General features: G+C 53.9%; 1 protein-coding gene across 6 annotated transcripts; it reads right to left on the reverse strand.

Moving 5' to 3' along the window:
- Window positions 1-5,074: 5,074 nt before the first annotated feature.
- Window positions 5,075-22,709, reverse strand: Mfng (MFNG O-fucosylpeptide 3-beta-N-acetylglucosaminyltransferase). 6 transcript variants are annotated; one of them, XR_875250.2, is made up of 8 exons: window positions 22,211-22,709; window positions 16,335-16,383; window positions 16,011-16,113; window positions 13,508-13,661; window positions 9,999-10,084; window positions 8,386-8,564; window positions 6,490-6,575; window positions 5,075-5,837 (listed from the first exon to the last, which is right to left on the reverse strand). XR_875250.2 is itself a non-coding variant. In XM_017316492.2 (8 exons), exons 1-8 carry the CDS (start codon window positions 21,075-21,077, stop codon window positions 5,771-5,773), a joined length of 819 nt encoding a protein of 272 aa, XP_017171981.1. In that variant the 5' UTR covers window positions 21,078-21,139; the 3' UTR covers window positions 5,075-5,770. The 6 variants fall into 6 exon arrangements, 4 of the variants coding, with proteins under 4 accessions (XP_017171981.1, XP_006520614.1, XP_006520615.1 ...); XR_003951359.1 differs by lacking the exon at window positions 22,211-22,709 and adding an exon at window positions 20,970-21,161; XM_017316492.2 differs by lacking the exon at window positions 22,211-22,709 and adding an exon at window positions 20,970-21,139 and having other exon boundaries at window positions 8,386-8,551.
- Between the last annotated feature and the right edge of the window lie 11 nt (window positions 22,710-22,720).

Below are 22,720 nucleotides of genomic sequence, written 5' to 3' on the forward strand. Positions count from 1 at the left end.
CTTGATTATATGCCTTGTCCTCCCCAACACATGTTGTCCCCTCTGGGATTGGAGCTCCCTGTTCAGAGCAGGGCTTTGCACCTGGCTCCCCTGGGGTGGGGGTGGGGATCTAACACAGACCGAATCTGCCCGCCCCAGGAGGTGAGCAGTACAATTGCATTAGTGGAAGAGTGGTGGAGGGAGATTGGAGTGGGGTCAGACTATGCCCAGGGAAAATGCTACTGGGTAACAAGGCAACTGGGACCAGTACCCAGAACCCAAAGAAATCAGGGTGAGCCTTGGGGAGACCAGGCAAGAAGCCAAATGCAGAGCCAGAGAGGCTGGCTCCAGCAAGCCTGCCTCCCCAACGGTGGGTGCCATGCCAGCTGTGCCCAGGGAAAACAGATGCTCTCTGGGCCTGAATGTGGGGCAGGGGAGGGGGGAGGGAGGGCAGAGAGGAAGGGGAGATGTGGAAAGAGCTTCAGCTGGGATATGGAATGCCCATAGATGTTCTTTTATTATTTAGTATTCCTTTTATTGTAGAAAGTTTCCAATGAGAACAAAATGGGGTGGGGGGAGTAGTGACATAACAAATCCGGCGTGCCAATCCAGTTCCAGCCCCCACCCCCTACTCTGCCGTTCTTATTTTATGCCTCCCCTCAGGCCTCCTTGAAACAAAAATTCCAGACGTATTCCACCAATAAATATTTCAAAATGTATCTCTCACATATTAGAACATTTCTCAAAAAGCCCCCTCAGTACCACTGTCTCTTACAGAGACACTAATGCCATCTAACGCATCGCGGTCCCCGCTCAAATTTCCTCATTTTCCTGAAAAGCATCTTTTTTTAGGGACCATTGATTTGAATCAAGATCAAACCACTTCTGAAGGCCGAGCTTTCGCCTCTTTCTTCTTCCCTGGTGGTTACAGTTTCCCTTGCTGAAGACACTAGGTTCTCCCTCCTGTACAACTGTCCCCTCAGAGGACTTGATGGATCAGACCTTAGAATGTCATTTGACCCCCTGCACTGCCCCCAGTTCCTGTGAACCAGCCTCGGGCCAATCTGACAGAGGGCCAGCTGCCAAGGAAAGTGACATCTGAGCATCCCTGGGCCTCCCACCCGCTCACCTGTGAAAGGATGCCTGCGGTAATCCGTGGGGTCCATTCTAAAGCTCTGCCCCACCACATGCCTGCACCGGACCCTTCCATAGATCCTACGTCCTGGCCATCAGAGCCTCAAGGGACCGGAGTAACCCACCCCCCTCCTTTTTCTATCCATCCCTCAGATCTATCAAGCTATAGGGAGCAGGGCTGACAGGACCCCTGAATGCTGGGGCCACTTAAGGTCAAAGGACAGTGAAAGCACAAGTGAGGCAGAGCCAGTGGGAAACAAGAGGCAGGGGACACATTTTAGCCAGTAAACGCTTGCCTTGCAAGAATGAGGATCTGAAAGCCGGGCGTGGTGGCGCATGCCTTTAATCCCAGCACTTGGGAGGCAGAGACAGGCAGATTTCTGAGTTTGAGGACAGCCTGGTCTACAAAGTGAGTTCCAGGACACCCAGGGCTACACAGAGAAACCCTGTCTCGAAAAACCAAAAAACAAAAACAAAAAAACAAAAAAGAATGAGGACCTGAGACCAAACTCAGCTCCCTCTTAAAAAGTGGTGGTAGCATTTACTTTCCATGATGGTACCAGGAAGACAGAAACAGGAGGGTCACTGGGGCTTTAGTGGCCAGCATGTCTAGCCAAACAGTGATTTCCAGGTCAGTAAGGGACCTGTCACACAGACACATACAAGAAGTGAAAAGGATATGAAGAAAAACAATGAAGGCCATCCTGAAACACATACACACACATACACACATACATATACACACACATATACACACACATACATACACACATATACATACATACATACATACATACACACATACACACACATACACACATACATATACATACACACATATACACACACATACACACATATACAACACACACATACACGTATGCACACACACATACACCACACCTACTTACATACACACATATACACCACACACACATACTACACCCACATACACCATAAACACACACACACCACAGATACATAAAAAATACATACACCTCACAAAAATGCACATATACCACAGAGAGAGAGAGAGAGAGAGAGAGAGAGAGAGAGAGAGAGAGAGAGACTGAGCAGAGAACCCTGAAGGGAACAATAAGAACAGGCAGAGCCTTTGGATTGGCAGGGATGCTGAGTCCTGGACCCATGGAGAAAAGGGACCCATGAGGAGGAGGGACCCATGGGGAGGTAGGACCCATGGGGAGGAGGGACTCATGGGGAGGAGGGACCCATGGGGAGGAGGGACTCATGGGGAGGAGGGACCCATGGGGAGGAGGGACCCATGGGGAGGAGGGACCCATGGCCATCTCAGTCCTCTCCCAACCTTTACTACTGAGAAAATGAGCTGGAGGAGGGTAGGGAGGGGGAGGATAGGGAAGATGCCTGCTGAGCAACTGCCCATGAAGCAGCTTCCTGTGCAGGGTCCCCAACTTAGCTCATGTGACAGGGACAGCCATGACACCCAGGGAAGCCACTTGCCCAATGCACAGAGCCCAAGAAAGGCAAAAGAATGAAGCCCAGGCCTGCAGAGGCTCCTCCGCCCTTCAAAACCATCCCATAGTGAGAGGCAGTGACACAGGCCAGGCTACCTCTTACTTGGGCTATGACACCAACAAGGCTGAACCACGCCCCCATGCCTCAGAATGCCCTAATACGAATAGTAATGGTTCCTCTGCATCAAACAGAGAAACTTGAAGTAAGTTGGCTCATGTTAAAAACTTAGAATTGGGGCAGCAGGACTGGGGGTGTGGTTCTGTTGGTAGCACTTGCCTGGTGTGTGCAAGGCCCTGGGTTTGACACCCCTACACACACACCAGCTTCACATAAACTGGGCTTACTGACGCATGCTTAAAATCCTAGCAAGAGCAGAGGGACTGAAGGTTCAAGTCCACCCTCAACTGCAGAGTGAGCTTGCTGCAGGCTGTGACACATGAGACAAGAGGAAACCACAGAGCCTAGTGGACAGTGGCCTCCCAGTGACCTCTACTGTGTGGCTTGGGGACCTCTATGTCCACATGGAGACTCCATCACGAGCTCCCTAAATGTTGTCCATGTCACTGGGCTGACTCATGGAAGGGATGGTGTGGGTGGGAGGGGAGCTGGCTCACTTGGCCCCTTGCTGACTCCTGGCTAGGGATGGGGGCTGGTTGGAGAAACCCAGGCCCCTTCTAGCACTGTCTGTCCTCACTAGCTTTCTGTTGCTGAGATAAACACCAAAATCAAAGCACTATGTGGAGGGGAGGGATTATTTCAGCTTACAGTGCCACAAAACATTCTGGGGGCCATGAGCACAGGAATTCAAGACAGGAACGGAAGTGGAAGCAGAAGCAGAGGCCCTGGAGGACCCCCCCATCCACCCCCACCGCTGACAGGCCTGCTTCCTCCAGCTGGCTCAGCTACTTCCCTAATACAGCCCAGGACCACCTGCCCAGGGATGGCACTGCCCAGAGTAAGCTAGGTCCTCCTCTATCAATTAGTCACGATCAGGAAAGATGTACCACAGACGTGCCCACAGGCCAGTCTCAACTGAGGTTCCCTTTTCCAAGTATGCCAAGTTAACAACCAAGATTAGCCCTCAAGCTGCCTCAGGTCACGGCCTCCCCTCTGCCCCCCTTGTCATGGGCCACCTCAGCTGCCCATTCATAGCACTCAACTCTGCCCACCTATGACCACCCTACAGTGTGCAGCCTCGGCTCAGCAGTCCAGGCAGTAGATGAGGGGATGAGGCTACCACAGGTGGGGTATCTCACCTTGCCTACTCCTGTTCAAATGAATCCCTCTGCAGCCAAAGAGCGAGCCAAAGAGCTGGAAAACCATCCCCACAGATCCCAGGAGACTAAGCCCCATTCCCCACCCCATCCTAGCGCAGGCCCTGCTGACTCGGCGTCCCTCCCTCCCCAGCTATTCCGGGACAATGGAGGCAGCAGATGGTGGGAGCTTTCTTCTCTCCACCAAACCCTCAGGGTCTGAGAATAACCCGAAAGCCTGCTGCAGCTTCTAAGAGGGACCAGTGACAGTGGACAGAACTGTCCTCTCAACACACCTGGCTCCGGACTCAGGGCCCTCCCTCCCTCTGCCAGCCTCTTCCTCATGTGACGTCAGCTTTGGAGGGGCCCTTGCAGCTGGAGTCAGTACCAGGTCACCAGGAATACAGCAAGCCCTTTCAGAGACCAAGACCCAGGCATCTGGTGGTCCCCAACATGCCAAATACAGACAAGCTAGGAGCATTCTGGTCCTTCAAGAGCAAAGGACATGTCTAAAGGAATTGCAGGCCCTGGGAGCCTGAATCAGTACCACTCTAGCCACACAAGGGGCTCCAGCCACTGGCCTCTCCCTCTTGCCCTCTCTCTCAGAGCCCAGGCCTGGCCACCAGGGTCTACACAGAACAGAACTCCAGCCCCTCACCCTTACACTCTCGTGTGCTCTCTCCCTTCTCTGAAGGTCCCTGCCATCCTGGTCCTGTTTGTTCACACAGCCAGCCTCCCTGGATAACAGCCAGAGATGTTAAAGGCCACTGTAGTCACTTGGCCTCTTCCTTGGCTGCTCAATCCATCTTGTCACCCTTAACTGACACCCAAGGCAGATCCCTAGCTCAGGGTCATCCGGCCGACTTCCCAGATACAAGGGTGCCCCCCCCCCAGTCCATGCCCTGAGGGCAGAGAAAGGAAGGCTCCCAACACTACAACTGACATAATTACACAGGTACATGTCCCAGCCACAAATACATCCCCACATCCGAATCATACAGTGCAACACACACACACATACTCTCTCTCTCTCTCTCTCTCTCTCTCTCTCTCTCTCTCTCTCTCTCTTCCTCTCTCTCTCTTCATCTCCCCACACCAGGCTCTCTGAGCAACGCACCACATCCCACCACCAAATGTGGCCATCACCACAGCTCAGAAACCTTGCTCCAGACAGAAACACTCATAGCCGCCCATAGCAGGAAGCTGGACAGAGAGAGACTTAAATAAAGGTTTAATTTCTTACAGATGAGGTGTTAGGGAGAACAACTTTAGATTGTCTTGGCCTTTCCTTCATGGTGCCAAAGTAGTTTCCCCAGATTCAGCCGTCACACCCACATTCATAGTAGGAAGATGGGGTCTTGGGCTGGGAATGTATTCCAGAAACCCTTCTATTGGCTTTGCTCAGTTCCACTGGGTCACATGGCAGCTCCTCACAGCAGAGAAGGCTGGGACAGTGACCAAAGGTCGGTTGCAATTGGCACCTGAGCCTTCTGGGCTTCTAAAGTCTAGGTCCATTGGCCAGCTGAGCAGCGCCAGGAGCAGCTGAGACCAGTTCCACAGCCGCAGGTCACAGACCCTGGCCTTCTCCCAATGACTCTAGTCTCTAAGGAATGACTGAGGCCAAAGCCAGAGGCTAGATTCCATGCAGGGCACATGTCACCCTCAGGAGGGTGAGGACCCCTATCCCCTCCCACACACCAACTCAAGCGTTCCTGCCGCCTCTGTGGTATGACCAGCCCAAGACACCCTCAACACCAAGCAGTGTCCATATCGTAGCCTTTCCTGTCACCCAGAGGCCCTGCCAGGGACCATCTGCCAGTGTGCACTGGACTGAGAGCCCTCAGGACTGCTTGGGAGGTGAGGGAGTGGTCAGGCAGTAGCATCCATCATCCTTTGCGGCAGTTCAGAGCTCAGGGCGCTGCCAGCAGCGGACACCAGGGTGTGTCTGGGTAGAGGAGACAATGGAGGGAGCGGAATCTGCAGAGAGACCATCAAGGGGAGACAGTTACCCCAACCTCGCTGGTCCATGGGCCCTGTAAGTGCTCAGCCTGGGTAACTGTGTCATGTCGGCTACCCTGTGCCTGGCAGGTCGGTGGCAAGCACCTGATGCATGGAGCAATCAGAGCACTGGCAAACAACCCCTGATTTGAGACCCTCTCCTTCCAGACGCCTTGAAAGCCGGAGAAGACACCGAGAGCCCCCTGGCCGGGTTCTAGAATCTGCAGGCTCATGAAAAATCTAGCATCAACTAACAGTGAGGCTATGACTGGCATGTCCCCACTGATGGGCGGCTCACTCCATTGAAAGGCAATGCCTTTCCTCTGGGAACTTTGCATTTCTTCCCTACACTGAGCCAAGTTCAATCTCCTTGAAACAGGGCTGTGGCTACCGTAGCCCTGACTCCAGGGCTCTTGGAACAGCCCTGGGCCCTGGTGCTACAGATGGAGAATCTGAAGCCCAGAGAGGACAAGACACTTAACTAAGGTCACACAGAAAGTAGCGGATTAGGGAGTTATGCCTATTTTCTCTGCTTCCAGCTTCTGGCTCAGCCACAGTGACCCGTGGCACTCCGCTCCCTCAAAGCTCCTCATTCCCTGCCCTCATCCTACAGTCTCAACCCCACACCCACCTGGAGGGGTCCTCTTCATGGGAGAAGGGGCCCGGTAGCTTGATGACATTCAGTTTCCCCTCAAAGACACCGTAGCTGAGGGTGACCTGGGGAAGATGAAGGGTATTAGGGGATGTTCCACCAGGGAGGTCCCCCAGGGAGACCCTGGGCCTTTAGAGAGGCCTGGCAATTGAGCCTCCTGTACAGTGAAGCCCAGCCCCTCCCAGAGGCACTGCAGCCTGAAGGCATGCTCCTGCCTCAATCCATTTGTCCCCAGCATCGATGCTTACCCAGGAGGCTGGTGACTCCCTCTTCCTAAAGACTGGGACCCAAAGCATATTAAGAAGGAGTCATTCCCCTCAGCTGAGTGCCTGAGCTAGCTGGGAGGTTTCCACAGTCCTGCCTGGGCAGGCCTCTCAGCTAGTCCCTTCACCTGGTGCCTGGACTATACCACGTCAGGAAGACATGGGACAGAGCCATCAGCTAAGAAGCAGACACATGCCATGGCTAAAGATTGATGGTTTGGTGGCTACCAGGGCTCAGAATCCCCATTCTGGATACAGCAGATGTGTCACAATTGACTTAGTTTTCTGGGCCTCAGTTTTCCCATCTAATAGAATGGGATAATATCTGTGGTCAGCCTTCAGAGATTTTCTTTCTTTCCAGACAGGGTTTTGAACTTCTGAGCCTCCTGCTTCTACTTCCAAGGGGTCAGAGGTTTGCACCACCAGATCTGGTTTCTGAAGATCTAGGAATCAGAGTCAGGGCTTCATACACACTACGTAAGCGCTCTACCCACTAGACTACATCCTGGCCCTGTAGTTGGCCCCCTGTATCTGCAGCTCCACACCTGTGAATTCAACCAACCATGGTTGGAAATGACATGGGTCTCAGTGACATGGGTCTGTGCTGTGCACTTCTCGTTTGTTCCCTGAACACCACAGCGTGACATTTTACTGAGTCTTTCTATCCTGTTAGGAATGGAAAGTAACCCAGAGCTGATGTAAGGTGTGTGGAGGAGGGCGGTGGGCAGTGCCAAACACTGAGGCCTTCCCATAAGGGACTGCAGCTGAGGGTTTGGGGATCCCCAGGTCTTGGAAGCAGTCCCTGCAGACACCAATGGGGGCTTGCGTGGGCACCACGTGACAACTGGCAGAAACAGAGAGTGAAGAGGGTAAAACCCCTCACGCTGCCAGGTGTGTCAAAAAGCAAGGACAGTTAGCAACTCTGTTTCTGGCCATCCTAAATTTATCTACCTTTCCTGGCTCTCTAATGGATGGGCCCCATACCCTGGTTCCCTGCCTAGCCAATCAACTGATTCCAAGTGCTTACCCAAACTAGGCCATCAGACCCCAGGATCTGAGGGTCAGCTGGAGCTCAGAGGATCTATCTCCTGTCCTCCCAAGGTCTGAGTTCCCTGAAGAGAGTATAGATGGGACAGGAGATAGACCCTTCTGAACGCCAGGCCCTATCTATCCATGTTACTCAGTTCTATATGTGCTCCTCGTATGTGTACCTCAAAAATCTAACTCTGTGGAGGCAAAAAAGTCCCAGGTCTTCCAGCCAGGCAGGACTTAAAGGGAACTCCAGACAGAAGTTGGAAGGGCCACCTGGCTATGGGGGTGTAAGATTCAGAGCGGAAAGAGAAACTGGGGAGAAGGGGGGTGGGGGTGGGGGTGGAGGTGGGGTCCTGCAAGAAGCACCCATGACTGTAAAGTCCTCCTAGACCAGAGAGATAGGAGGCCTGAGCCACTGTCTGGAACGGGTGTGCCGCCTCCCGGGGCCTCTGTTTCCCCATCCGTACATGATAGTCAAGCCCCGTAAGCCTAATTTCCGGGTGGATTCCAAGTACCCCAACCTTCGTCTGGGAAGACGCTCTTTCCCCACCCCTGGCCCTCTGCTCTGTAGCTGGCTCACCTGCTCCGGAAGCTGGGCGGCCCCCAGCAGCTGCAGGGTTTCCAGGTGTGAGTGGAAGAGGGGGCTGGGCTGCAGGCGACCCCCCAGCTTGCACTCGATGATGTAGCCCACAGTGCAGTCATCGGGGAGCCGGATGAGAGCAGAAGTGTCCACAAAGTGGGAGCCGCTGAAGGACAGAGCTGGGTGGCGGACACTGATTGCACACACGCGCCCCCCCTCCCTCCTCCCAGCAGGGCCTGCGCTGGACCAGCACACTGCACTAGGGTGCTGGACAAGTCTGCAACCTGGGGGAGGAGGGGGTCTCAGTCTCCTCTCCTGAGAAATGGGCTGATAACAGCCCTGCCTCTCCAGGGTCTTGGAAGGATTGAGTGGAGGAATGGGGGAAAAGACAGCCCTTCTTCTCCCTGTTTCCTCTCATTCATTTGCTCATAGATTCACTGCTGAGCTTAACGCCCCCTGGCCCCTTGTGCCTGGCCCAAACATGATAGAGAGGCACTCCCTGCCTGCCACAGATTGGGGTATTGAGGCTGAGGCCAAATCAAGGGAAGCACATGGTGTGGGGGGGCTAGGGGGAGAAACATGGACTTCCCAGAGGTGACAGCAGGCTTTCAATGGCCTCGACCAGTGTCCCAGGGAACATCTGTCCAAAGCCATCAACATCATTTCCCAGGGTGCTTGGCCAGGGGTGGGCACAGAAATCCAGCCTGGGTACCTCTCAGCTGCACATTTAGATGGGGATGAGTACCACAGAGGTGGGCAGAGCACAAGGGGGCACCCTAGTCACAGAGACGACCTTGGGTCACGGTGTGTGCCTGCTCTGGGCTGGCCTTAGGGACGGCACCTCCTCTGAAACTCTGAACCCATCCTCGGGCAAGGAAGGGCAGACAGGGACAGTGGCCGAGCAGCTGTGCAACCTTGAACCTGGGTAACCTAAGGCTTGTCAACCTCTCCTGAGGGTTCTAAGCATGGCCCTGCCTTCCCTCTTGTTCTGGTCCTCCTGGCGAAGCAGCGCCTAAGATGGGGCAATGATCCATACAAGCTCATGGCCACTGATGCCAGCCTGGGAAAAAGCCAGGCTCTGCTTCTTCCAGAAGGGCAGTATCTACCCATACACACTCCCAGGTCCCTCTCCTGTGAGGGCCTACAGGGATGTCCCAGATAAAAATGCCACCTCTTCCAGGAAGCTTTCCCTCCTGCCCCCAGTCAATAGCCCCTCTCCAGCTCTGGGGTCTCCTATGCTTGACTTCCATGACATCGACTCTCAGAAGGTGAGGATGGGGCTGCCAGGGAGCCCTGCCCCACAGCAGGTGTCCACCTAGACATGTTGCCACTCAGCCCTTACAATGTCATTAGCCACCATATCTCCAGTTCTGTTTCAGACGGGGAAACTACGGCAGAGAGTCCTGAACCACATTCGTTAAAAGTCAACAGAAATGTCTCCCACAGACCTGCATTGCCCTAATGCAACTGAATAAGATGGAATTTCCCCTGGGTACCCTCTTGTTCCTCCCTGCCTCAGAGGCACCTTGTGCTCACCCTAGCCTCTCATGTTAACCATAGCCCCTCTCATCCACCACAGCCCCCCATGTTCACCACCCCTGGCCTCTGCTTACCTGGCCCATGGCACCATCTTCAAAGCCAGTTGGCGGTTGATGCAGAAACCAGCACCCCCTGTGGCAAACCAGAACCGCACCAGCTTCTGGAAAGAGGATGTCAGGGATGTGGCATGAACCTAGGGAACTAAGGGGCACCAGCCACATCAGCCAGACCACCCCTTACCCCAGTCACACCAGCTAGACCGTCCCTTACCCCAGCCATCATGCCCTGAAGCTCTGTACGTCACACGTCACTGAAGCCTGGACTTTGCATGCCCATTTTACAGATAGGGAGCCGAGGCCCAGTGTCCCACAGCTAATTATGAGTCCCAAGGCCTCAGGGGAGCCCCCAAACCCGGCCAGAGTCTGACTTCCTTGAGGAGAAGGCACTTGGTCTGAGGCATCCCAGTCTGTAGCCCCCACGGGAGAGGATGGGGTGGGAGGGAGAGGAGGAGGAGACAGATGCCATTTTACCCTCATCCTTTGAGGGAAGTCCTGGCACCTGATCCCCCAGCTCACAGAGGTGGTCCCACGCTTCTGGAGTGAAGCCCAGGGCTGGGCCCCTCGACCCAGAAATAGGCACGTGACTTAGGCCAGCCAATCTGAGGCTTTCCCAGAGTGCTCTAGGAAGACCGTAGAGGAGCTGCCTCTATAACGCCCGAGGAACGCTGTTCCCTGACGCTGACGCTCGCACCAAGCCTCCAGCTCGCTTTCCACTCCCAATTCCTGAGGCCGAGAAAGCTTTTCTACAGAAGAGCTTGACAATCTTGAGGAGACTCCAAAGAGGAGACAATCTTGGGAGCCCCAGTGGGCAGGCAGCCCGATGACATGGCCATCCCAGTAACCAGTAGCACCCCTTCCGCCATTCTCTGACCTTCCACCACCCTCACCTTAGCCCAGGCCTCTTCCTGGCTCCCCTGTAAGGACCCTGAATCCACCTGTGAGTTCTCCAACCCTTTTGGAGAATTTTTCCCTTCTGCTGTTTCATCTCTCAGTCTGACAATAATCAGACATACTCAAATTCCTTTCTGTGCATCTACATTGGTGCTTAATAAAAGCATCTTGCGTGGGGCTGAGATTTCTCCCAGGAAACTGCTGTAGAAAGACCCCAGGCAGACAATGGGGAGGCCCAAAGGACCCTCCTCCCCCAACCCCCATCCCCTCGAAGGATCCACCTCTGGGGCCTAGAATTAAACCTGGGAGCAAAGATGCCCCAGTTCTATCATCTGACGGCCTTCCTTTCTAATTTACTTCCGCAAATGTCCTTTAGAGAAAGTTTGGGGATCGAAGAGGCAGTGTGAATGTGTCTTGAGGACCTGGCATCCAGGAAGTGCTCAATAATTGCGTGCTTTATTAAAATTTACAAGTGTGTGGCTTCCCACTCCTGCGTAATTACAGTTACCGTCACCAAGAGCCTCAGCCTTGTGCCTGACCCTGTGCTAAAGGCCTTACCGCAAGCACAGCAACCGGAGCCCAGACTAAGGCCGCTCGCCTCAGAGTACAGAGCAGAAACAGATGCCAAGCTAGAGAGAGATCTTTTGCCTTTGCTGTCCTACCATGCAGAGCTCTAGGCTGGCCTGGGCACTCTGGAATTCTGGAACACTCCAAGACAGAACAGAGGGTAAGAGACGTTCCCTTAGGCAGTGCATATGAAGAAGAGCATTGCTAGTGTTGTGGGGGTGAGTTGGTTAGTTTGTGTCAGCTTGACACAAATTAGAGACACCTGGGAAGAGAGACCCTCAATTGAGACGATGTCTCTATCAGACTGGCTTGCAAGCAAGTGTGTGAGGCGTTTTCTTGATTGATGATTAAGGTGGGAAGGCCACATAGCCCACTCTCTTGGCCTCCAGGCCACTATGGGTGGAGCCACCCCTAGGCTGGTGGTCCTGGGTTGTATAAGAAAGCAGGCTGAGCAGTTCATGATGAGCAAGCCAGTAAGCATCAAGCTCGGTGGGTTCCTGCCTTCTGTTCCTGCCTGAATTCCTGCCTTGCCACCCCTCAATGATGGAATGGGATTGGGGTGCATAATTCAAATAAACCCTTTCTTCCCAGAGTTGATTTTGACCAAGCTATTTATGACAGCCAAAAAGAAAAAGAAGGAAAGAAAAGCAACCTAGACAGACCAGTGGGGTCTGGGGTCTGGATGTACCCAGTCAGGCATTGACCTGGCCCTGCAAGATATGGCTAAGAAATGAATCCCATAATAGTCATGCAGTCACCAGTCCAGGGATGCTGACAGATGGCCGCACCTGATTCTTATGCTCACAATCACCCTGTTGAGAGGCAGCTGTTATCACCTGCCCCACAGATGAGACATTGACAACCAAAGAGGTGGATCAGCTTCAGTCAGGGTCCCCCAGCAAGAGTGACAGGGCTGGCCTATGAACCCCAGGGGACATGCTCCAGCCTGAAATCCTCAGGCCTGGAGACGGGGGGGGGGGGGGGGGGGGGGGGGGGGGGGCTCAAGCTGGGTGGGAAGGCAGGGTGGAGGACGGGGATACCCCTCGGCTCACCTGGAGCGGCATGTGTGTACACACATCCTGAGGCCCGGGAGGATTTAATTAGGGCTCAGCGGCTGATGAGCTACTGATAATTAAGGCTCCAGTTTCCCCCAGAGCAGCAGATGGTGGCCTGGGAAGGGAGGGGGGAGTCTTAAGCAGCAACTACTGCTCCAAGCAGGGTCTCCTGACACGGGGGCCTCCTCCCTGTCTTCCCCCCTACCCCTACCCCGGCGTTACCACCCAAGCTCCAGAAACCAGGCGGTACTGAGGGCAGGGAATCATGCAATCTGGGGGCTCAGACAAAACCTCATTATTTATCTGGTCTAGTAGAGGCACGCCCCAGCTCCCCTGGGTTTTGCTTCTTTTCTAACCTGGCTATCCTATAACTGTCTATTGGGTCTGCAGTGAAGCTGGCTCTGGTCTTCCTAGTCCCTGGTGTCCACATTTCATTGGCTGGACAGTGAAGTTCAAGGGAGAGAGCCACAAGTCAGGATTGGTCTACAGCTCTGAGCAACCACGATCTAAACTTGGGAATACTTGGGAATTTTTCTGGCTTAGACACAGTATCCATCTACAGCCCAGGCTGACCTGGGAATCCACCATGTAACCCAGGCTGGCTTGGAACCAGTAACAGCTGCTTCAGCCTCCCGAAGTGGTAGGATTACAGGCATTATTGCATTACACCACGGACGCTTGAGCTCCGAGGTGTTGGAAATCAAACCTATGGCTTTGTGATGTTAGGCAAGCATTCTGCCAACTGAGCTCCAGCCCCAGCCCAGGACTGTGGTGTTTTAAGATCCTGTACAAATCCATGGTGATTCTAGGTGGCTAGGAGTTTGGTCATGGAGTGAGGAAAGCCCAGTGGTCAGAGACCCCCTTGCCAAGACAGGGCTCTCTGATGGCCCAGGCCTTACCCAAGCTCTGCCTCTGGGTTCTGCCCCTAGTATCAGTACACACACACACACACACACACACACACACACACACAAGAGCAACAACCAACTGTAAAAGGAGGAAGGGACAGACCGTGCGGTTTTTTGACTGCAGCTCAGAGGCGTGGATGGGCCGGTTCAGGCTGGGCTTGCCCACATAGACATCACGGTCCTGCGGGAATGTTTTCAACAGCTGCAGCAGAGCCTTGGGGTTCACATAGTTGTCATCATCCACGTGGCAGAACCACCTGTGGGGGATGGGGCCATAGTGAACTTGTGAAAATCCTCTGTTTCTGGGTCCCCGAGGTCAACAGCTAATAGCTGTGAGTCAGGGAGCTGCTGGGGACCCCGCAAACCTTGGGGCCCGAGGTAAGACACCCACACTACCTGAAGATAAAACTCCAAGTCAGTACCATCTTTTAGGCACTCGGTCAAAACTCCAGAGACTGCCTTCCTGATTTATTCTTCTTACACATTTAAGCACAGTAAAATGTTGGAGAAAGGTTACCACGTGACAATTGTTGCAACAAAGCTTTAAGCACAGCAACATAGAAACTCCCTAGCAAGGCAAGAAAGCTTTACAATAGCCGGGCGGGCGTGGTGGGGCGGGCATGGTGGGGCACGCCTTTAATCCCAGCACTTGGGAGGCAGAGGCAGGCAGATTTCTGAGTTCAAGGCCAGCCTGGTCTACAGAGCGAGTTCCAGGACAGCCAGGGCTACACAGAGAAACCCTGTCTCGAAAACCCAAAAAAAAAAAAGCTTTACAATAAGAATGAATTCTATTGGTTGATAAACAGAGCCCAGGGCCAGGGCCTGGAGGAAGGATCTGCGATAAGCATAAGGATTGGTTCTGTGAGTGGAGGATGCACAGGACCTGGGACCTCTTACACAGGGTTGAGTTCTGTTCACTGAGACACACGAGGCCCAGGATCAGGGCCTTCACAATTCTGAGGCTACTCAGGGGGAGGCTGGCTCCTAATAGAACAGCAGTCATGTTTGACCACTTTCACTGGCATCCCAGGCGACCGGGTGACCAGGTGACAAGATGTCTTTCATTCCTCCCATTGAAGAAAATAGGACCACGGGACCGACAATCCTGGTTTCGCCCATGCTAATTCTAAGCTGTTGTTCTCAACCTTCCTAACTCCACATGGTTTTTACAGCTCCTCATGTGATCCCGTCCCATAGAATTATTTTGTTGCTAATTTCTCACTGTAATGTTGCTACTGTTACAAATCGTAATGCAAATGGCTGTGTTTTCCCAATGGTCTTAGGTGACCCCTGTGAAAGGATTGTTTAAAGGGGTCACGAAGCTCTGCTCTAAGCTCTCTGTGCTCTCTGCTGGCAGCTACTGTTTTGAACCCCGAGTTTTGGGCCAGGCAGCATGCCATGTACCCTCACAGTTATCTACAGAACCGATGAAGACAAAGACTTTATGACCACACAGCCAGTGAGTGACAGGACTTGACTCCAGATGGCCCACCTCTCTGCCTGCTAGGTGGGGAAGGGTGAGTCCAGCCCAGAAGGCCCTAGGATCCCTTCACTGGCCCAGGTCCCTCCATTGTGTGTATGGGGGGAGGGTCCGGAGAGGGGTCCGGGGGGGTTGTCAGTGTATGTTTAGGTACAGATGTACATGCTTGCAGGCAAAAGCCGGAGGCAACCGTGGTGTTTCTCCTGTTACCATCCACCTTGCTCTTGGAGACAGGATCTCTCACCGGGACCAGGACATGATGGCTAGGCAGCAAGCCCCAGGAACCAGCCCATCTCTACCTCCAAGCACTAAGGTTAGAATCATGTGCACACGCTTTTGGAGTCGGTGTTGGGTATTGAACTCAGATCCTTACACTGCACAGCTAGGACTTTACCCACTGATCCATATATCCCCAGCCTCACCACTCCACTTTGGTGGTTGGTTGGTTGGTTTTGCTTTGTTTGTTTTGTTTTAGATTTATCTATTTTTCCCCCTTACATGCATTGGTGTTTTGCCTACATGTATGTCCGTGTGAGGCTATCAGATGTTGGAGTTACAGACAGTTGTGAGCTGCCATGTGGGTGCTGGGAATCGAACCTGGGTCCTCTGGAAGAGCAGCCAATGCTCTTAGCAGCTGAGCCATCTCTCCAGCCCATATCCCTACACACACACACACACACACACACACACACACACACTTTTGTTTGTTTGTGTGTTTTAATTTTTCTTTTTATACCCTCCACTTTTTTGACATAACACTCAATTCCAAAGCTGGTCCGAGGCTAGGGAGATGAAATACGATGGAAAGATATAACTCCCAGAAGTTGTCCTCCGACCTTCACACAGTACATGGCACACATATACCCACATGTATATACAGACACACACGAAAATGTAATTTAAAAAAAAAAAAAGTCAGGTGTTGGTGGCTCGTGCCTTTAGTTTCAGTAAGTGAGAGACAGAAACAAGCAGATCTCTGTGAGTTCAAGGCCAGCCTGGTCTACTGAGTAGTACCAGGACACTAACAGCTACATAATGAGACCCTGCCTTGGGGGAAGAGAGGAAGGGGTAAAGAGATAGCCTGAGGCAAAAGTCACTCCTGTCCCCAGGACCTAGCCACACTTACCTGAGGCCACTGACCAAGAAGGCATCGAACTCTGCAGCCATCTTGCAGGACAGAGCAGGATGACTGTGCTCTGCAGAACAGTTGGTGACCACGAGGTGCGGGCCTGGAAATGAGAAGCAGTCTGGTGACCTGACCAGACCCTCCCCCATAACACACACACACACACACACACACACACACACACACACGGAAGATAGAATGTATAAGATGAGGCTAGACCCCAGAGAGCCTGGAGGGCTCATCCCTCCCCAGGGAAACTGAGGCAGCAGACTGAACGGGAGCCCAGCTTTTCCTGCCACAGTGGAGCACCACTCAGGCAGTTACCTAGTCTCTCCTGGAGGCGTTCATCTGGGCTGTCAGTGAAGATGAATGTCTGTGGGAAGAAGGAGGCATCAGGCTAGGTTAATGGAGAGAGGCCCCCAATCCACAGCCCACCAAAGCCATGCCCTAGATTAACCCCCATGCAGGGAGGACATGGCAGACTTCTGTCCTCTACCCTCAGACATACCCTCCACATGCACACATACAACTAAGCTGTCAAGGACACACACAACTCCAAGGTGAAGGAGCCCAGTTGCATCTGCCCTCCAGGGCCGCACGCTCTTAACTGACTCACCCCGCTTCCGCACACAATGTCACAGTCACACTTTGCCCACTGTGCTGCTGGCTATGTTTTGTCAACTTGACACAAGCTAGAGTCATCTGGGAAGGGAGACCCTCAGTTGAGAAAAATGCCTTCAGCAGAAGGGCCTGTGGGCAAAACTGTAAGGCATATATTTATTAAAAATCCATGTGAGAGGGCCCAGCCCACTGTGGGCAGTGCCGCCCCCCTGGCGGTGGTCCTGGGTTGTGTTAGAAAGCAGACTGAGCAAACCATGGGGTGCAAGCCAGTAAAGTGCACCCCTCCATGGCCTCTGCTTCAGCACCTGCCTCTGGGTTCCTGCCCTGACTTCCTTCATGACGGACTGTAACCTGAGATCCCAAAGAAACCCATTACTTACCAAGTTTCTTTTGGTCCTTGTGTTTTTCACAGCATAGAAAGCAAAGCCCTTGAACCCTATCCACAGGCGTGTACAGACTGTAGGACTTGCCCCATCCAAACACTCAAATACCTTACCGTACAGCCGCAAAGCCCCATGCAGTGCAGAGCCGCCACCCCCAGCACATCAGAAACCTCACCCACTGGCACACAATGACCCTGCCTTCTCAGATTGGGCATGTGCCAGGACTGTCACTTACACCGACTCCCCAGAGACCTTCTAAAGATGAGGCTGAGCTGGGATTCTGACCCTCAGGTCTGTTTCTTATTTTGTGTTATTCAGTGAAAAGAGGTCTCACGCCCTAGATCAAGCGAGCCTGGAACTTGACTATGTAACCCCAAACAAGCCTGGAGCTGGTAGCAACCCTCTCGTGTTGGATTCTTGTGTGCTGGGGTTACAGGTGTGACCTGGCGTGACTGGGACATTTCTTGCTACCCGTAGGTGGGTGAGGAACAATCTCTTAGCCAACCACATACCACCTCTGTATCAGGCAACTTCAAAACTCCAGAATCTGCCTGGAGGCAAGACAGAGTCACAGCAGGAAGATAATATGTCACCCCGACCCAGAGCGAGCACAGTACATGCAGAACTCACCAACTGCCTGTGGTGGTTTGAATAGGAATGACCCTCAGAGACTTGTGTATTTCAATGGTTGGCCCATAGGGAGTATGTGGCCTTGCTGGAGGAAGTGTGTCACAATGCGGGCAGGCTTTGAGGTCTTATATACTTAAGCTACTCCCAGTGTGACAGTCTCCTTCCACCTGCGGATCAAGATGTAGAACTCTCGGCTCTGTGAACTCCTAGACCAGGGCTCTTGCCATAGTGATCCTTCTCGCTCACCCATAATGTCTTCCCTCCACAAACCAGCCGGCCCTCCCAGACCAAAACAGCCCTATCCCAAACCTCAGTTTACCCATCTGTAAAGTAGGAGAGAGCAGCAGCTATAATGTGTAAAACAAGGGAGAGTGGGCAGAGAGGAAGGGTTGATGGGAAGGGAAGAATAAACAGGGAAGGTGGCTGTACTTACCCTCAAAGGAGACCAGAGCAGGAGTGGGGCACAGGGAGGGCTGGGCCATGAGGGAACCAGCCCGCTCTCCCAAGGCCCACGACCACAAGCTTACTTCAGAGCCACTGTGGTTTGCCTGTAGATTGTTACTAGACCTGCCTTGATCCTACATAGATAGCACCTGCACCCACTTGTCAACACCGTCCCCATTTCCCTTAGGATACTTGTGGAGAGATGGCTCAGCACTTAAGAGCACTGGCTGCTCTTCCAGAGGACCCATGTGTGATTTCCAACACCCATATGGTGGCTCACAGCTATCTGAAACTCCAGTCTCAGTGGGGGAAAAAACACAAAAAAAAAAAAAAAAAAAATCCCACGCCCTCTTCTGGCCTCTATGGGTACTGCACCCACAGAGTACACAGCCACATTCACAGGCAAAAACACTCAAATGCATAAATACATTTTTTTTAAAAAGGTCAGTGTGATAAAGGAAGAGACGCCTGACCCTTGCCACTGGATGTGACTTTACCTCAGCCCTCCCTGCCCCACCTCTGGGACATCTCTACTCAGATTTCTTTCCGTTACCCCAAAACATTACAGGTACATCCTCTGCATATACCGAGCTCTTTAAACCTCAAGTTGCCACGTCTAGCGCCTCCCCCCAAGAGACCTTCCCTGACACCCATCAGCTACTTCAGGGACCCCCTGTGCTCTTCTCCCTCCCACCAGAAGGGAGCACCCTGTCTGTCTTCAGTGTCCCAGCACCTGGCTCTCCCAGAGAGACTGAGTGTTTCTTCCTCCGAGCCCTCCCCGCTGGGGTCCATCCCTGCCCATCACTAGGCTGGTGTCAGAGCCCTGGATGTTCCAGGGAGAGCAAATGGCCTGGGCCTGCCTAGTATCTTCCTCTGCACCCACAGGACCCAGGACCTGAACCCTGGGGGCCCTCTCCAGGCCTGCTATTGGGTCCTGCTGGGCCCCTGCCTCTCAAATTCCTGTCACCATAACACTTCCCTGGAGCATTAAGAGTGAACTCCTCACTCATCTATAGGATGGAACACAGGGCCCCCAGTGAAGGAGCTAGAGAAAGTACCCAAGGAGCTGAAGGGGTCTGCAACCCTATAAGTGGAACAACAATATGAACTAACCAGTCCCCCCAGAGCTTGTGTCTCTAGCTGCATATGTAGCAGAAGATGGCCTAGTTGGCCATCACTGGGAAGAGAGGCCCCTACCCAGTACAGGAGAACGCCAGGGCCAAGAAGTGGGAGTGGGTGGGTAGGGGAGCAGGGCAGGGGGAGGGTATAGGAAACTTTCAGGATAGCATTTGAAATGTAAATAAAGAAAATATCTAATAAAATTTTTAAAAAAATAAGAGTGAACTCCTAAAAAGCACAAGCAAGGGCCAGCATTGGGGGTGTGGTATAGCACTTGCCCAGCCTTGAGTTCAATCTCTAACACTGGGGTAAGTGGGGAGACAATCCCTGCAGCTTCTGCCTCCGACCCCACCCCACCACCACCACAAATAAAGAAGAAGAGCTGGCCAGTCGCTAGAGCAAGCCCTTGCACTTGCCTGTGTGAGGGCCTGGATTCCATGACCAGCATCAAAAGATGAACCCCCCACCCTCTTTCCCACACAGTGTGTCCTCTTCCCACACGCTGGGCCCAGAGCCTCAGAGTCACCGTGTCTGTCACCTCATGTGGCCTGTCCACTCACGTCACCATCCGAGTTATCCTGACTTCTGTCTTTCTCTGCTCCCAAGGCCCAGCCCTTTCTCCTAAGTCCCCAGGCTGTCTTCCTCTGCCTCTTGCTCCATTCTCACCCAGGCCTACTTACCACACAGCTCCAGAAGGAGCCAGCCAAGAAGTCGGGCCTTTCTTGTCTAAGACAGTCTGGCAAATTTTTGCCACCAAATGGCTGGCCATGGGGCAGCAGAAGTCACTAGAGCCCAGAGCATGGACACAAACAGACTGAGAGTGTTTGCTGAAGTGGCGTGGCAAGTGGGGCAGAGTTAGAGAAAGGACCAGGGACCAGGCTGAAGTCTGGGGTAGAGACAGACTCAGGAGTCCCACGGTTTTTAGCTCCTGAGAGCACAGGGGGTTGGGTACCAGCAGCAGGCTGCATATTTGATTTACTTAAGCAAAAGACCCAGACAATAGTTAGTTATAGCTTCACAGGCTGGGAGACAAAAGAGAAAGGCAGCCTGCTAGGGTAAGCGGGGGAGTGGCCAGGGACCATCTGCTGCTGTGAAGGGGAGAGTGGGTTGAGGCCATCTCCCCCTGCCCAACCCCCACCCAGGAGGGGACTAGAGGGAGAAAGGCTCCTTCAAGCTCAAAACACACAAAACAGCCTACCCCGCCCACCCCCTCTGCCACACAAAGGCCATACATGAGTCCATCCCAGCGCACTAAGCCGAGGCCACCTGTCACCCCATCACCTTTAACCAGCCGGGTACCCAGGACCACAGTTAACCAGCTAGGGCTGTTTCCAGACACACTTGTGCTGTACAAATGTGGGAACTGAGGGCCTGTAGCCAAGGTCACGAGAAGAAAGGAGCCTAGGAATAAGGAATGGACGTCCCTGTCTCCCACCTCCATTCCGCACCTGACCATCCTTCCAGAACCTTCTCCCTGGCTCTGGCTGGGGAATCCAACACCTCTCCTGCCTCACTGAGGATGGGGAGGCAGAACCTTCCACGCAGGTGGTCAGCAAGCTTAAGCCTCCTGGTGTAGCCTCTTAGAGAAGCTGGCACCTTGGACCTGGGTGCCTGATTGGCCGCTGGGAGAACCTAGGACACACATTTAGGCACCAGCCTCGCAGCCGGTGGCCCTGGACCGGCCGTACCCCAGTAACCCTGGCAGCTCTGATCTTGAGACCTGGTAGAGAAGGGGCCCAGCTGAGAAGCGGAGAGGGTGTACCTCTGTGCTATGCCCCATAGGCCTCCTGGGTGACTCTGGCCAGCCCTTCCTTTCAGGGCAAGGGCACCATCGCCGTGAGCAAGACGACAGGAAAGCGCCAGGGACCATGTGAGGCTTTACTCCCTGGTACACACAGACGCAGCTTCATAAACAGGAAGGTCTGTGCGGAGGGCCAGCCCTGCTGGCTTCCGTGGAGGAACCACGGTCTCCTCCAGACAAGAAGGGGGGAGGCTGGGGGGGAGGGGTTGGGGGCTACAGGGAGCTCTACCAGGGAAGAACTCATGCCTGTACCGGACATTATGCCAGGAAACGGGGAGGGGGAGGGCATCCTTTTCAGGTACCCCCACCTCTCCCTCACTAAACTACCTCCTCTCCTTGGCCTCCCCACCAAAGGCTCAGTCACTTCCGCTCACAGAGCCAGCAGCCACCATGGGGACATAGTGTGTGTGTGCACAAGTGCATGAGTTCTGCTACCTCCCCTGACGTGGTCCCCAATGCCCCCCATACCCACACCCATCCCTGGCTTTGCTTGATGGGGTCTTGAGTATGGGGAGAGAGACTCTGCTTTCAGGAAACACACTCATTACTCTCATGCCTTCTTATTACTGTATTTAGCATGCCTAGCCCTGTGTATGAGCACAGGTATACACACACACACACACACACACATTCCATATGCCTTGGCAGATCTCCCCTCACCTTGACCTCCAGCCCACACGACCTCACCCACTGCCTCCCATCCCAACCACAGCACAGGAAACGGAGAAGCTAGACAGGGCCCTCACACCCTGGGCAGCACAGCAGGGCAGGAACTGAGAGGAAGCCTCCCTCAAGCAGGCCCCACCTCCATGTCTCTCCAGCATCCACATCACACCCCTGCCTCACACAGCCCCATCCATGCCCAGAGCTGAGGTGCGCAGCTACTCGGTCCTGGTGGGTTTTCACCTTAACACCCACCAGAATCTTCAGGCAAGTTAGGGTCAAGAATCTAGGAGATGAGGGGGACCCAAGAGGAGCCTAGGACAGAGGTGCCACATGGAACCCAACAGAGATAGACCTGTGAGTCTAAGGAGGCCCTGGAGTGTGGCAGTGGGGATGGGGGTGGGCACGGAAGAAGTGGAGAGACCCCAGAAGGAACCACTCCCTGGTGGTCAGCTTTTCCCCAGACCACCAGGAAGACCCCTGGGAGCCCCCCAGCCAGGAGTGCTCTCTCAGACTTCAAGGCAGCCCCCGCCTGTCACCTGTTGCCTGATCCTGGAGACCCACGTGTCTAGTAGCAGGTCCAGGCGGGAGCGATGGAAGGCCCAGGTAGTCTTGACTGCGATGAAGATGTCGCCTAGCTGCAGCTCCAGGGGTCCTGGGTTCCGTTGGTTCAGCCTGAGCGCGCCCTGTATCATCCTCTGGGACAAACTTGAGTGGTATCGTAGAGACAGGAGCCCCACGCACAGGAGGGTAAAGAGGGCTCCCGCCATGCCCCGAAAAAGTCGGCAGTGCATTGGTAGCAGGCCCCCAGACAGTTCAGCCCCCGACTCCCCAATCAGTCTGGGGTGGGAGGCTGGTCAGGAGGGGGCCCTGGTACAGGCAAAAGTCTGGCAGGCATCGGGGGCACACACCAACGGGAAAGGAGGAAGCTGGGTCTCTGGACCCAGAGACTGAGCCACCACCGTCCTGCCAGCCGGCAGAGGCCACCAGCCCGCCACCTGCTCCTCAGCCCTCCCTCCGGGCCACTTAGCTCCTGGCCCCGCCCCTGC

The sequence above is a fragment of the Mus musculus genome, chromosome 15 (assembly GCF_000001635.26).
Source record: "Mus musculus strain C57BL/6J chromosome 15, GRCm38.p6 C57BL/6J".
Classification (NCBI taxonomy): Eukaryota; Metazoa; Chordata; class Mammalia; order Rodentia; family Muridae; genus Mus; species Mus musculus.

Coding starts and splice junctions, on each gene's coding strand:
- Mfng (NM_008595.2), bottom strand. CDS start 22,465: ATGCACTGCCGACTTTTTCGGGGCATGGCGGGAGCCCTCTTTACCCTC. Junction 16,114..16,334: donor ACGCCTCCAGGAGAGACTAG/GTAACTGCCTGA, acceptor TCTCATTTCCAG/GCCCGCACCTCGTGGTCACC. Junction 8,552..9,998: donor AAGATGGTGCCATGGGCCAG/GTAAGCAGAGGC, acceptor TCTGTCCTTCAG/CGGCTCCCACTTTGTGGACA.